Genomic DNA, 16,157 nt, shown 5'->3' with positions numbered 1-16,157 from the left:
ATTAATTTTCAGAATCACTCCACCGTTTTAAAATATCAGCTGTCCACCAGGCAGATAGATAGAGCCCTTCAAATGTTGGCCCCCGTATAAAACAAACGCAGTCAAAACATCTTTAATACTGCAGAGGGTATTTTCATTCCCAGTGGCTGGATCTTTTGCTTGCACGGATATTATTTCTTCAAACTTGTTCCTTCTTTTGAGAAATTAATTTAATTATTTGACGCTGTCCGACTTGGTCCGACACCCTGGTAACGCATTGACAGCGTTGACTACTTGGATTGACAGTTGTTTACTGAACGTTGTCTTCTGTATGTTAAAAAAAATGTATTTACGATTTAGACACGTCACTAAAATAATGTCACATTAGATAACCTCGTTGGCATTAATGATTTTTAGTAAATATAGTAAAATTCCCATCCTTCGTTGGGTAGAGAGCGTCATCACCAACACCAGGGCGCGAAAACAAATTTGTGATTGCTGCTTAATACATTAGCATTTCCATCATACTCTGCTGTTCGCAAACAGTTCGTTGCAGTGGCCGTAAAAAAGGGCCTCACTGTAACCGTTGAATCAATCTTCTTTGCGGTGGATTATGTGCGCCACCGCCCAATGAGGATCACCACCGCCCGCTTCACCTGAACCAATTGACTGACTTTTGACTGAAATTTGCACTCGAGCACAAAACCATCCCTCATATTCAAATGAAATTGGTTCAAGAAAAGCAATTAACTTCACACCTCGTAGCCACCACATAAAACGCACCCAGCATTCACCAAACCCCAAACAACCACACGTGCGGGTCGGTCGCCTTCCAACCCCGTCCCCGCTATAAATAGGCAAAGGATGAAAGATTTATGCTACCACGGTCAATGTCCGGCCACTGGCACCGCGCAACAAAAGCAGCGAACATTTATCAGCGCCGCAACATCTGTGTGCGGCAAACTTTCACGAGCGATGATCAGAAAAATCTGATTAAACTTGTGTTAAGTTGCTGTAAGACGATGTTGATCCTATCGGGAAGATGTCCCGAAATGGCGGCAACGAGGGGGATGGGGGTGGGGGGGGGGTTGTTGGTGGGTGCTAAACAATTCCCAGTTTTTCCTCGCACATTTGTCTGACACGAAAAGCTCGGGCAAATTCCCCTCAAATCAATGGGCAGCACCCACCGTGACCGTCTATCGAGACCGAGCACCGAAGTCCTCGAGGATTCATTAATCATTGGAACGGGCAGCTGCGTGGTTCGGTTTTGTCAGTGTTTCGGGGGGTTGGGGTTCAGGTTTGGGTCCGTTGTTTTTTATTCGTTTTTGGGGATATTCCTTCCCGGGGAATATCACGACGCGAAGGCAAATTTTCGATTTAGTTACGCTTATCGAAAACCGTTTTGCCCCCGGTTCGTCCGGTTTGCCTCTAGTGGGCGGATCACCAGCAGCTTTCCGGGGGTCGCAATCCGACTCCAAAAGACGGTTTTTCTTGAGCCCGGTACTTCTTCCGCGAAAAGAAAATGGAAAATGAAGAGGATTCCTAAAAACACGGAGAGCCTTTTCGCCTATTCGCCTTACCGTGCAATGAATTTCTCCGTTGGCATTCATTATTTGGCAACAATATTGGCGTACGGACCAGCGAATTCCAGTTTCGCTCGAGGAAATAACAATAGCACCAACAAGACGCTCGTCGTTCGGGCAAGTCAAAGTTTTATGGCCGGTTTTACTTGGGCTGTAACAATTTCCCTTCGGTGGAATCGCACGGCTAGGACGAAGGCGAAGCGACAAAATGCTTGATGAAGTCGATAATGGGGCAAGTTTTGGGGGGTGTGTGTGTGTGGAGAACGAAATGGGCGTAGGGGGTGCGAATTAGTGTGGTGTGGTATGTGGAGGGAGAAGAAAATTAAACATTAATTCATAAATATAACAATTTTTCCCCAAAGCGGCGCAGCCGTCAAGCAAACATGAACAGAACGAGCAAAGTTTGGTGAAGGAATCGAGCCATGGCTTGATTTTTCCGATGACTGACGATTCGCGTGACTGAGCGCCGTTTTAGTAGCAAAGGGGGAGGGTGCGCCATTGGGGCCGAAACAGCTGAGGGACTTCTTGTTATTTTCTTGCGCTCCGTTGGTCTGTTTGGGTGTTGTGAATGAAGAAGGAAACACACACAGACCAAAAGCACACTGGGTCACACAAAAAAGACCCGTGTTAGGAGCGAAGAACTGAGAGTATTTTCCGGTGGGGAAGGAGAAAAAAAAACCCATGAGGAAAAGTGAAACGTTCAGTTGGCGTTTTTGTCCCGTCGCCGATGTGCAGAAAGGGCCAGGTTGGGAAACGTTGGATTAAAATAATTTCCGGAAAATTTTCATAATGATTCATTATTAATTATGTTAACGATCTGCTGCCGACGCGGCCAACTCCCAAGGTGGGTGGGGCCGGAAAGTGGAAAGGGGAAAGTGAAGGAAGACGCATTATAACGCACAAGAGGGCACAACAGGATGAGGTGAGTGCTGTGTGCTTTTAGCGACCGTTACCCCATTACGGAGGACAACACTTCACGGAGGGACTTCACCCCAAAATGCAGGCGGATAATGTTTTTTTTTTCTTCTTCTTGTGTGCGTGTTTCTGTTAAGTATTTAATACCATAAACCACAGGTTTCGGAAATACTCAAACACACACACACACACACACTAAGTGAAACTTCCGCTTCATTTACGTGACATGTAGAAAATCAGTGTCGGTGTGGGAAAATGAGAACAGGGCGAGTGGCGAGCGAGTTGATAAAGGTGGTGTGAAGCGGCGATTGGTGTCGGAACACTCCTGCAATCCTTGAAGGCGGAGAAAGGGGAAGGAGGGGATGACCAGGGCGGGAAAAGCACGTCACGCGACAGTGAGCATGACTATGCCGAATATGTTGTTTACGATGATGGGAACGATGATAATTATGTTGAAAACGGTACCACCATCGACCGACCCGCTGCACTATACTGTCCGTGTTTACCTCCGTGTGTGTGTGTGTGTGTGTAAGGAGGGCGATAACAAGCCGGAAATGGTGCGGTGTAGCGAAAAGTGGGCGCACCAGTTTTCCCCGCGGCCTGATTGAACGACAAAACAGGCGCAGCATTGCGGTGGGAAAAAGCTGAAAAGTTGACGATTTATTTCAGTGCTTCACACACCGTTCACCGTTGCATGTTGCTGTCTATTTGCTTTTTATCCCGAATGCCAATCAATCAAAAAATGGGGTCCAATCAATTGTTTTACGCTACTAAATACTCAACATAATAGTTTCATTAATTAGAGAAAATAGTTTCCAGTTAAAGCCACAATACAATGGATTGCGTACGATGCGCAACACAACACATTGCATACCTTCAGGCGTTTTTGTTTTCAATACGCCCAAAAGTATACAATCAATCGCACAATGGGGTTTTTGTTGATGTAGGTGGGGGTGTTGCACTAATCAAGATCGCGATTTACTATGTTTACTATGTTATGTTTATGCTTTAACATCGGAATGACGGAATGGACATTTGACAGTCATTTTGTCACTGGAAATGGTTGATAGTTCTAGTGTAAACTACTAAATTATGTGTGTTATCAATACACTTTTCACACTCAGCTTGGTGTGATTTCGTATGTTCACCAGCAAAACCTGTAAAGTTTAACACTTAAGCACCATAAACATAGCACTTTACCATTATTACATTTTCCCATACCTTCCCTGAACACCGCAAATTCATATAGAGCGGAAAGCCCCAAACTCTAAGCGCGTGGAATTGAAGGTTTTAAGCAGCGGCGGTTTTAAGATATCCTTATCAAACGATACGCACACCTTAACAACACCGTACCCCATAATCCGCACAACAGCAGCACGAATCATTTACTAGCGATACTACCAGCACAACTGTGTGTTTGACACGTTATGCAAATGCAAATGTCCTTCGGTGCTCATGTTGCAAAAGCCCTGCTGCGCCCACTCGTACGCACGCACACACGTGGATTATTGCGCCGTTGTGAAAATGTTGACACGGAAAAATACAGTCATTTAGGGCCCCCGGAAGCGACACACAAACACACCCATACCTGGCTGACAGGAGATGGTGCTGTCGAAAGTGGAGATTCGTTCGAATGTGAGTCGAAATTAGAAATTCGCCTGTCTTCTACCGTGCAAAGGAAAAAAAGAGGTCCAAGCAAGCGTGTGTACCACCGGTGAGGTGAGCTTAAAGTCCTTCGCGAAGTATCCCGTGAAATTGCACGCGCACCAAAGGAAAGCGCGGATTTCTCCGGTAGCAATTGTTATTTTTCTTACCGCGGCACCGGAGCGGACACGCGGTTCGCTTCTTGTTCGCGATCCAAAAAAAAAAGTACACCTACTGCCACGTGCGTGGAGAACCGTTGTGCGTCGAAATGAAGCGATGGACGCAAAGGGGTGGAGAGATCTCATACAACTTTTAAATTCCATTTCGTTTGGTAATTTCACTCCACACCCGTCGAACGTCCGATCGTGCCGGTGAAAACCGGTGAACTGCAAATACACACGCTCCTCTCCCCTCCTCCTTTCACACATCTCCATCCATTCATTTCCGGGCTGAGCTCTGTTTCCGCTGAGTTTTCAGCGCTAGAGAATTTGCTATTTCCGCTAACCGAAATAATGTGTGCCGAAGCCTCGCTGGTTTGCAACGACGCGAACCTCTGCAAGACGCCACTCGGAAAGCTTTTAATACGAGCTGAATTATTAAATAAATTTGTGCCCACATTCTTTCCTTGCCACCCGAAAGAAACACCGTCGTGTGGCGTGTGCCGGGCGGTGTGCGCGAAGGGAGGGGGGGGGGGTGTATGTTTTTTAGCTTTCCATTTCCTCGCAACTCACCGTTGGCGTACCGCTTTTCTTAAGCTTTCGATCGTGATGGAAATGTGTGTGTTTTTGGTGGAAGGTTTTATTATAGTTTCTCCCGGGTTCTGCCCGGGCTTGCGGACTTGCGAACGAGTTTACGCAAGTATTGGAACACAAGACAGAAGGGGGTGGCACATTTTCTTTTATTTTAAACCTCAAATCAGAGTTTGCAATTTTCTAGTAGCTGCCCGGTTTTTTAGCGTCAACACCAAGAAGCAAAAACGAAAAAAAAAAAACATCCTGAAGGTGTTTGCGGCCACCGGAGGGCGGAGGGCAAAAAAAAACAGAGTGTACACGAACAGACGGTTGAGATCTAGGATAAAAGGGGTTTGCCAAATGAGCAATCGCACCGTGGAGAGAAGGACAGGCGGTAGGACAAAAAGAATTAAATTAATGAAAAGTTGTGTGAAAAGTTTGCTCCTGTTTGAGTTCCACGCCACACCGAACGACCGCCCGAGTGCCGCAACAACTGCCGGAAACCGACAACCGGAACACGGTGGGAAAGGGGGGGCCGGAACACTGTGTGAAGTTGTTGTACAAAATGCGACTAAAAGTAAGGGAGAATTCAAGAGAGAAAAAAAACAGAAGAAGTTAAATAAAACTGAAACAGTGTGGCCCCCACCGAGTGTGGAGGAAAAAAAGATGGCGGAAAGCAGCAGCACCACCACCCAAACCACTGTCTGCCCAGGGACAGCGGACAGCGGTGTCGCTAAAGAAAGAAAAACAATCGTACAACACAAGAGGGAAACACATTATAAGTGAAAAGTTCTTTTACCCCACTGCCACCTCCATCCGTCGCTGGACGGGGGATCGCGACAGGACAGGACGACAGGCGACCGCGCTTTGCGTTTTGCTACAATTGGAGCACTTTTGGCAGTCACTTAAACATCGCGGCACTGTTTAGTGCGCAATGTGTGTGTGTGTGAGGAGTTTTTGGGCAGGTCTAGCCTAATTTTAGACACGACGCGCGCTAGTTGACTTCCCTCTTCCTCCAACAACCCCACTTCCTGGGCCAAAGGGTTTTCTGTGTGTCCGCGATACACAAGTTGCGGTTCCTGTCTTGTGCTGGGTTTTGTTCCGGCCCTGCTCCGGACAATATTTAAGCGAATGGCTGCCAACAGGGATAAAGTTTTAAGCAAAAGTTTAAAGCCATCTTTCATCGGGAGCATTGTTTACCCTTAAAAGCTTTGTCCACGGTAACGCTAAGAAGCCCCAAATACAAACGGAATGGGATATGGACGGAGCTAGTTTGCCGCACCAAACGGGGTAATTCTTTAAGCTTTTCCGAGGGATTTTAAGCGTAAGCGGACGCGATACAATAGGATTTGTGTGTGTGAGTCGACCACTTGCCGGCCCGTTTGTGATTTTCAAGGAAGTTAAGAGATAAAACTATTTTTGATTCACGTTGCTAAACTTTTGGAAAATAGCGTACTGTCTGTGTTGTCTTAAAACATATAAAAAAAATAGCATAAATCATGATACAATGATTTAAAAATTGTACTCACCGTTTAACAAGCGCTTTGTGTTCGTTTTCCTGGCTGATTGCGACCATGGCATGCTTGCAGGTCGGTACCACCTTCTGCCGGATGGTCCAATAACAGGTGACATTGCGTGGATACATTCCGGGATAGTTCGGGCTCTGGAGACGACACTTTTTCCGATAGCATTCGTCGTACTGTCGCGTACAGTACGTCCCCGGTGTGACCCGTCCCAGCTCTAGCAATTCGCTCGGTGCACCGTACCTGTGGGGAAATTGAAATGATAGTTAACATAAATCACGGCAAGGATGCTCCACGAACGATGGTCCACAGCGTCGATGTTGGTGATGAAACACAATACACTCTCTTTTGCAACGAGAAGTTCAACGGTGACTTAAAGTATCTACAGTTGAAAAACTGGTTCGGCGTACAGAAAATATAAATAAATGCAAACACAACACAACGAGAAACCCCAACAAACTGTTGGCGTAAGGCTTCCAAATATCGATTTCGTTACAAAACGCTTCGGACATCGGTTTTTAATCGAAACGAAAGATGTTGCTGTGAACGGTTTTTTTTTTGCGGAAAATTATTCCATTCCATCAATTTTTGTCAACGTACAGCGGGGGAATCCGACGAGGATTCGCTAAATGAGAACAAAAAAAAACAAAAAAAAAAACGGACGGAAATATTTGCCCACCTTCCCCCGGCCGGGCCGGGTCAACAGACGCAAAATGAGAAGTGTTTTGGTGCTCAATTTTCTACTTCATCGGTTTCAAATTGAGTTGAATAAAATGGAATGGCAGCGGGCGGTGACGACGCAGCGGAAAGTGGCAAATGAAAGTGAGCCCCCGGATAAGAAATAGTAACGAAATGATGGACTGGTCGTGGATGATGTCGGGAAAGAAAACTCCTCCCAGAACTCGCACACAATGGAGCGTTTTCTTCCTGTTTAATTCACTAGATTGTTCTGGTTTGATTTGGCTTTTTTTTCTCTCTTCTGTTTCTTCTATGGTCGGGTTTTGAGCTGGCTAGTTGCGTGGGTTTTACGGTGAACGGCACAAGGCACTACAGGGAAATGAGTGTTACAATCTCCACAAACGTCACGCCATTTTCTTTGTCGGCGTTACTCGGTACGTATCGGTTTGGCAATGGTTAGTGCCAGCCAGTCGTGTACCTCGCTCAACCGGATGGAGGATAGTGGCGTTTCCGTTTATCATTCCCCGGTAGCCTGCCGCTCGCTGCCACTAACCTGTCCTACGCTAGCCCTACGGTTGAATTATTTAACATTTCAATATCCAATTTGATAACATTTCCATCTATGATTGGATTCAATGGCAGTTTTGCTCCATTCCTTTTGCCACACTGTTTGCCGGTCTCAGCCGGTTTTTTTCGTCTCGCGAATCACCATTTTGTATCGTATTGTGCTACAAGCTCTCAATGGAGCACCTGAAACGTGAAAAGTTTCCTTGTAGTTTGGTGCTGGCTGTTGATGTTCTTGGGTCGGGTGTAGCGTGGTTGTTAAGCATAAGTAGAAAGCATGCAAAAACATTACCCTCCGCACACAGATTGTACAGTTTTGGCATTGAATTTGTGTTTTGATGGTAAATTAAGAGCTCATGCTTAAAGGTTTCAGTTTCGTTTTAGTAATATAAAGGTGAGCCAATGAAGGTGTAAAATGCAGAAAATGAGTTTTTATTAAGGAACTACAAGCAAAGTATTAAAGTTGCAAAGGTTTATTCCATTTTATTCTTATGGATCCCCATCTGAAAAAATGCTCAGTGTTTTGCTTATCTTTCCAAATACATGCACTGTAGATAGTTCGTAAAAGTACGTGTCCAACCTAGTTTTTACCCTAACGCAGGTCACAACCTTCTCAAAGATCGAAATTTTCCCAGTGAAACATTTCCTGTTCATCGTTGTTTTTTTGTTTTTTTGAGCCCGGAAATCATTGGCTAGATGGCACTTCAAAAGAACTCATCAAAAGAGTACTCTTGCTATTGCATCGGAAACGTTTTTCTTAAAAAAAAAATGAGAAAAACTTCTTACACGATAAATTAACGAATCAAAGATGCAAGTAAATTGCAAAATCCTTTCAAGAGCCTCAACCTTACATACGGCATACGGAAGGAACTGTTTCGACGCTCGTACTCTCTGACCGATAGGGTCTAAACGTTTCCCCACTTTCACAATGTTGATGCCTCGCAACGTTATCACGCAAGCGTTTGATGAAAATTTCCAAAACCCCAAACCGGTTTTGGCTAGTGCTACTGTGCAGCGCAACAACATCTTGCCCAAAACGGTCAAACTTTGCCATCTACCAATCTGATTGAATCCGTGCCAATGTTTGTGTGCCCAAATCGTACATTTGCTTTTGCGATTTGCAGGAAAACTTGCCCCATTTGCTAAGATGTGATGTCGGTTATCTTTGCTGTTTTGTTTGTTTGCTTGTTCGACTCTAAAACACCGCACGGCGTTTGTGTGTTTGCTGCACCTTCAACGCTGAACGTACAGCGAGAGCTCTTCAATGTAGTGGACGGGATTGAAGATAGGGCGAGAAATCAAATCATATGGAAATATGAACATGTACCACCTTAGATACTGCCTCCGCTGCACACAAGAGCGCTGCTCGGAGAATACTGTCATCATGCTGAAGTAAGACGAACGGACTGCTAAACACACACACACACACATCCCGTAGGTTCAATACCATGAAGATGGTGGGTCAAATGCAATAGTCAAACTGTCACCGAATGGTACGGATCGATCGGTAGGCAAATCTATGGAAGCCGATTTTGCCGATCCACACGACGGTATGGAAGCTGTTGCAGGGAGTTTGATTGCCAGGTGACTGGAGTTTCCCATCCTGAGGCTTCGAGCTTCCGAGTGGCCGGTGGAGCACCCCGGGTGCCTTGTTGTTTCCGGTGCTGAAGCGCGTCTCTCTCGTACGTGAGCACACTTTGAAATCAGGTTGAATTCACCATCCGTAGGATATGTTTGCTTGGCACTCCGCACACCAGCATCAACCCCTTTTGGCACCGAATCGATCCCCATACGAGCGGTGTTTGATCATTGCAACGTCGCTCCGTATCGCATTCCCCATTTTGGCCCCCAACTTAGCATCCAGCAAAAGCATGTTTCCTCGAAGGAGCTTTCAACTACTGGCCGCCCTATTTCAGAAAATGCTATTTTGTTGTACCAGCCACTCCACCCACACCCGTGGGCTGTCTTATCTCGATCGGCTTTCCTCATTACAGTTCCAGCTGTGCCGGTTCTTTTAGAGCTGTTTTCTTTTTCCATCACCAACACCGAGCGTTGGTCTCTACCATCGACCCTTTTCGCACGGTCTATTGCTGTGGAATAATTTTACCTGACAATAGCCTCTGATTGACTTATGAATTTGTACCGGATGCGAAATTCGAACGGCGTGCCTGCCTGCATCGGTGCATGAAAGACCTGCAACGAGAAGAAAATGGGCAAAGAAACGTATGTGAGTGAATGTGGCGGACAGGACGGGACGGCAAAACAAACTAATAATTCACAACTGGGCTGGGCGGGGATTGGCGATCGAGAGAGAGAGAGAGAGAAGGGTGCCAATCTCTACCGGAAATGGAAATCGTTGATGGTGCAGCACCACCGGGAACAGGTTGCAACCGTTAAAAGGTAAACAGAAATGTTGCTCCACGATTTCTTGGGCTTGGTTGGCTTCACGCGGCCAGTTCAGTAAAGCGTCCAGATTGCTGTAAAAGGGGCGGTAGAGCTTACGCCGTCATCGATTCCGTTTGGCGCATGTTGAGTGAAAATGAAAAATGACATGTCCCAGGCGGAGGACACCAGAGGACACCGAGTGCTGTGCACCGAGCAGCAACGCCGGAACGCTGGTACGCGGTCAAGTGAAAAAGAGTGTTACTGGGCTCATCTATATTCAAATGAAATATACGTTTATTGAGAGTGCCTGCAAACTCGAACCGATGGCAAACGGGTACGATGGTCGCGGACAACAAAAACATGAGCGACGCAGGACGAAGTAACGCCGGTAAGTACGAGAAAGCATACGGAGCGATCGCTTCCAGTGCTTTTCCGGAGAAGCGCCGGGAAGCCGGGATGGTGGGGTTGTTGGACGGAGATGCTGTAAAAGGAAAACTTTAACCTGCGATGAAAACTACCACCCTTTTTCCCACCCCCCACCCCCACCACAAACCTTTTGCCATTTTCGCAAGGATGCCTTTCCGCCTTGGGATCAACACACTCAAGCTCATATACATTTTCAATAATCCTTCCCCGTGAAGGGTGGCCTGCCCGGAGGGAGGAGGTTGGGTTGGGTTTTGAAAGGGCGGCAAAGAAAGGATCGTGGTATTAATGCATATTCATGATGGGTTTTCAAGCGCAAGCTAGCAAAAGGAAAAAAGAAAACACCGTTACCCAAGCCCAAGCCGGACGCGAGGGTGGCGGTGGAACAGCGCAGTGGAAAATTTGTCGGGAAATAGTTGATCCATCCGTGATCTTGACGAGAACAGCGCCGGCAGCGCTACCTTCACAACCCGGCCCGTTCGCACAGATCGATACCGTCGGAACGCTGCGTTGCGTTGGCGAGAATTGGGATAAATTTGAATTTTATTGAACGAGTTAGTTGTGCCGAAACTAGTTGATATTGTTCCGCGTCGGTGGATGCGGATGAAAATATTTGCCATGGAAGGTTCCAAAGAACGCGGTCCCATTCCCCTAAGACAAGCGCTTGAAGTTGATAGTACCGAGAAGGATCAAACCCATATAGGTTAGTTGAGCAGTAAGGCTACAACCACGGCTGTTCGGAGTAGTGATTTAAACTTTATATGTTTATGTTTCAGGGTGTGGTTATGAGCTGACAAATTTGAGCGATTAAATTGTTTATGAAGAAACGGAAGAAAAGGGTAAATGATCGCTATTATGTGTAATGGGAAGTTTGTAAACGTAGCATAAAGTTTCTTGGTTAATTGATTTCCATTGCTTGTTTAGTTATTGGAAAATTGCCTAATAAAAGCATTTCAAAGTCGTCCAAAATTTCATCTGTCCTGGGTGTCAAGACAACAACAGTCAGCACCGACAATAGCCAAGATCAGATTAGTAATTAAGTAGGCATTTTTACACTGCTTATAGTTATCATATTTAAAAGTTGTTCAAACTTTGCTTGGGAGTATGGGCAAATAGAAAATGTTTGACAATTGATCAGCAATTAACGCACTGCCAATTAAAATATTAAAGTAGCATTTAAGCATAATTAAATTAATATAAAACAAGGTACCACTTTACATCTTTCCATCATCCAATTCCTGCTGGTTCCTTCCATACCATGTGTACACATGCTAATAACAAAATTACGGCTTCGCTACCGTAAGGCTAATTTGTGTCAAATAGTTTCAGACTCGGTATTTAATTACTTATACGAGCAGTTTCGTATCGGACTATCGGAAGATCTCATCTTTCCTGCTGCATGGAGCTGTTTTGAACTGGCTTTCGTACGTGCATTCCTCCAGCGACAAGAAACCAAATTCCAGCACGCTCCAACACACTCCAAGCGTCTCTATCAACTGATAACCGATTATTAGCAATGTTTAAACAAACACCCAAACGGCACAGCTCTTGTGCTGGTCCGTATGGGGGTGGGGCCAGAAAACAGAAGAATGTGAAAATAAAGCTCTGCACCACACGGAGGCGTATGGTAGACATTGCTCTGTATAATGTTGAATTGCTTCCGGTAAGCAAATGGATGGTGTCCTGTTTCACTGCCGTAGCCAAAATTGTTCACCGCCTACTAAACTCGGAACCCCAACTCCCCCATCCCAGTAAGTGTGTCGTATGTGGAGAGGACACCGAAAAGGACCTGCAAAGCAACAAAAGTGCATGCACCAGCGCACCGATGAAGCGTACGAGATAGGGAAAATTTAATTTGATCCATAATTGCAACCACATCTTGTAGAAAGAGTTGGAGGAAAACTGAAAAAGAGAGAGAGACACAAGCGTTAGCAGCAGCCATCTCGTTCCGGGTAGCTCTCGCCCACGTTGTACACAGGACCCGCCAGGCATGGAAAGTCACAACGCACAAGAAACGGTTGGCACCAATGGATGGTTGATGGTTACTGATAAGCCACCGTTCTACCCCCATGCTAACGCAACAAGAACTCCGTGTGCCTGCAAAAGAAACAACGCTGCCGAGAATGATAGAGATACTGAGCGGGACGAGACTTCCGAAGGGACCTTCTTGTTGTTGAACTGTGTTTTCCACCCCTCCCTCCCCGGTACAGACGACACAACGCCTTCGGTTCCTCATCGCTTCATCATCATTATCAATTATCCTGAAGGTGTTTGTGAAGCCGTTCCATCCCGGCGCTCGCCATCCACCCGACGCACCTGGGCAAATGGGACCACCGTTTGAGCCGGGAAACCAGGGTATATATACACGTGGTGTTTGTTATCCATATCGATAACGGTTATTTGCTAATATTTGCCGATATTAGTGCCATAAATTTGTGGAATCTTTTCGTACCAATCTTTCGGTACCGTCGCGGAACGGGGGCCCGGTTTCGTTGCTGCCCCTCTCGAACTCACCAAACGAAGACGCGAAATGCGAGAGCAAGAAAGCCAAACCGTAGAATTATGCCGTCCCGGTGTCTCGAGCTAAATCTTTTACGATGCTTAGTTGCCCTGCCTTGGCAGGTACGGTTGCGTACGGTGCAAGCGAGCGGCTGGTTTTATTCTCGGTACACCATCGAGTTACACGTTTATCGACCGAAAGGTATCGTCAACGTTGCTCCGCTTGCGAGTAAAATCCGACCGAGGCAAAAAGGTGAAAGATGGGCCCATAGGCCCCCGTGCCGCACAACGATAAGCGATGGAAGCTAAAGCTAAGGAGGTGCCAGAGCGGTTAAAAGCGACCGTAAGGTATGATGTTTTCTTATCGAACGGGATACCGGCACCGGCGCCACGGGGTTGGCCGGGTTGGGGTGAGTTCAAGAAATTACCACCCCGTGTACTAATTAGGCAATCTTGTCCTGTGTTCGTGTGCAACGGTGTCCCGGTGTACGGTGCGGCATACGCGCGGAAGGGATTCTACACCGGAAAGCTTTGACAAGTAGTCCCTGTCACGAGAGTCACCGAGTGAACTGCGCGCGAAAACAGTGAAGGGAACGATGGTAAGGTTTGAAAGTTAAAATTTAATCTCACTCTTAATGGTCGTTTGGAGCTTTCCTGCCGGGCAGATTCTGATTAAGATTCACCATGCGTTTCACGGACGGTTCTTTGCCTTTGTGTTGGTGGCGTTCGAAATGGTAGCATATCCGGCCACTGCGTTCTGCTCCAGAACGAACGAAACAGAGGATTCCTATTGCCAGAGGACATATCACGGTAGTTCCGGAAGCTATAATCAGCGTTTCCTCGTGGGAATGTTCCTCGCTTCTACGGAGTTCGGGAGCCTGTGACGAAAAATGATTAGGTTATTAGTTGTCCAGGAGCGAAAACCTATCAACTGGGCGGCTGGGAACCATCAAGAGAACACCCGAGAACAGAGCCGTAAACAACCGGAATCGTTCGATGTTTAAGCTAATCGATAATAATCTGTTATCGAACATGATATTATATCCCGTACGCTATGTGAGACGGGAAGTGGCCACTATAGGCGACTTTCGTTTCGTTCCAAGAGCAATCAGAATTATTTCCTTCACATCCTGAGTTTTAGTTGCATTTATCCTTTAAGATCGTTTTCTCTACTGCAAGACTAAACCCAAACGGAGCAAGCAACAATGGCGGATGTTCAAATATTCGGGTAGCGAAGTTCGTATAACGTAGCTCCATGAATATTTAAAGTTACCGCGGATTCTATCTTCAACGGTCGTTCGAAATTTGATTGAATAATAACTATCCCCGAATCGAGTATCTTGAATACACAATCTAATTTTTACTACAAACCACCAACCGTTAATCATCGTTCCCTTCCATCGATGGGCGCCCCCCACTGAGGGAAACAACTCTACTGCCATTGCAATTGCCACATAGTGGCTGCATTTTTTCCACCCAGTACCGAGTCCTTTCGCTCGTGTGTGCCCCAATGCAACGTGGGGTCGCTTGGCCATACTTTTGCTAACTCAATTAAAAGCTGATTTATGGTGCTGCTCCACCACGGTGCAGCTTTGCCGCTGTAATAATGCTAGCCGGACGGCGGTGCTAGCTTATTCTGATATCCTGCCTCACACGGTCGTTAGACGCCACCGGTTCACGCTTTTCAACTATTGGCCCCACTGAAATAGTGTTTCGGAAAGGGCCAGCTAATTGCTTATGCTCTTTCGTGCATATGGTCGTAATATCCACAAACCCGCGTCCCGCGTCCCCCGTACCACGCATCTTGAGCGCTTGGCACTGGCCAAAACTGCAGAAAACTTACTGCCAGGTCGAGGTCTTTAAGTTGATTGTGGCTCGTATATTTCGCGCATTTCCATTTCGCTTCTGCCATCGCCATCGCGGTAGCACCGACGGGGGGTGGTGGTGTGTGTTTTAAGGAACTGCCAGTAGCAGCAAAACGAAAACGGGACCAAAGAGGTTGACCCCCGGTTGGAGCAAACAGTAATTGCTTGCCCGACCGTAACACGGGCGCAAAAACCACACTCGAGGTGCAGCAATACCAGCGGGTTTCATTTGGGGCGTTTTGTAAATCCACGTGCCGTGGGGTTTGATGAAACAGGGCTACACCTACCGATTCGATTCGGGATGGCAGTGTGTAGTACCGTAGCAAGAAGGGAGAGCTGCAATTATCCGACACCCATGCCGTGCCAAGCATATTAAATCCGGTGTAATGCTCTTGTTTTGTCGGTGGAAAACGATGACCAAAACCTGACACTGGTGCAAGCACTGGTGGTTACATGAATAATGGGGCTGCTCGCGGGCCACCCATCCACCCACTGACCTGGGAAGCGAAAAAGGACAGTGTGAGTGTGTGTAGAACACACTGTAATAGCATGATTTGGATAAATTTACGAGGAATTTCGTGGGCTAACCGTGTTATTAGTAACCGGATGCACGGAACACCACCTTCGAGATGATTAGATTCGGGAAATTAAATTAATCCGCATGTTGAAGCGGAAATAACTATAGCTAACATTGAATGGGTGGCGCTTTTCCAAGCTCTCCTTGCCACATCTATACCAATATTTGCATATGTTTCAAGTAGCTAACACGGGAAATAATAAGTTTTTTATGTTCGTAGGCAAATAAAATGATGTGAAGTAGGTTTAATTCTTGTTGAAAAAAAAATACCCCGAGTTTCCACAATTTCTAACCCATTCTTCTTCAAGCACTTCCGTGTTTCGTCAGTTTTCGCTTAACAATGAGCAAGATACATTTGTTTGTTTTTTGGCAAGCAATAAAAAGAAGCAACATAAAGACCACACCCGAGCAAACATCACTCAAAATAGGTCCCGGTTTTTTTGGGACCGCTCCGGTTTGGTCATCGCGAAGTAAAAGCAAACATCTTTATTCGACCACGGGCTCCAACGTTTTTTGATTGAGGTTTTTGCGAGTGTGGAGTGGAGTGGAGTGGAATGTGTATTAGGAAGCGCGACCCGTACGCATCCTCTTCCGGCATCGAGCATCGTACGATCACGGCCTGTTTTCAAGGAATTCGGTTGAGTTTGGTTGCGGTCGGGACACATAACATGCACACGGCCGAAAGTCTTACTATCATCTTGCCAAACCCAAGAGAGGACTCGTAGTCCACAAAGTTATCGTTTTTATCGACAATTCTTGACCTTATATGATTAGGATGCTCGGTCCCTTGC

The 16,157-nt window shown here is 46.3% G+C and overlaps 1 protein-coding gene across 1 annotated transcript in view; it reads right to left on the bottom strand.

Annotated features, from left to right (window-relative positions):
- The window catches only part of LOC128302044 (uncharacterized), a 94,194-nt gene that overhangs the window by 14,607 nt on the left and 63,430 nt on the right, over window positions 1–16,157 (bottom strand). The window contains exons 6-7 of the mRNA XM_053038759.1: window positions 9,725–9,810; window positions 6,382–6,618 (exon numbers count right to left, since the gene is read on the bottom strand). Coding sequence (XP_052894719.1) covers window positions 6,382–6,618; window positions 9,725–9,810 — 323 coding nt within the window. The remainder of the gene's footprint in view (window positions 1–6,381; window positions 6,619–9,724; window positions 9,811–16,157) is intronic.

Source organism: Anopheles moucheti, chromosome 3, assembly GCF_943734755.1.
Source record: "Anopheles moucheti chromosome 3, idAnoMoucSN_F20_07, whole genome shotgun sequence".
NCBI classification, from domain to species: domain Eukaryota; kingdom Metazoa; phylum Arthropoda; class Insecta; order Diptera; family Culicidae; genus Anopheles; species Anopheles moucheti.
The sequence above is the reverse complement of the archived record's forward strand: the minus strand, read 5'-3'. Positions and strand labels throughout refer to the sequence as shown.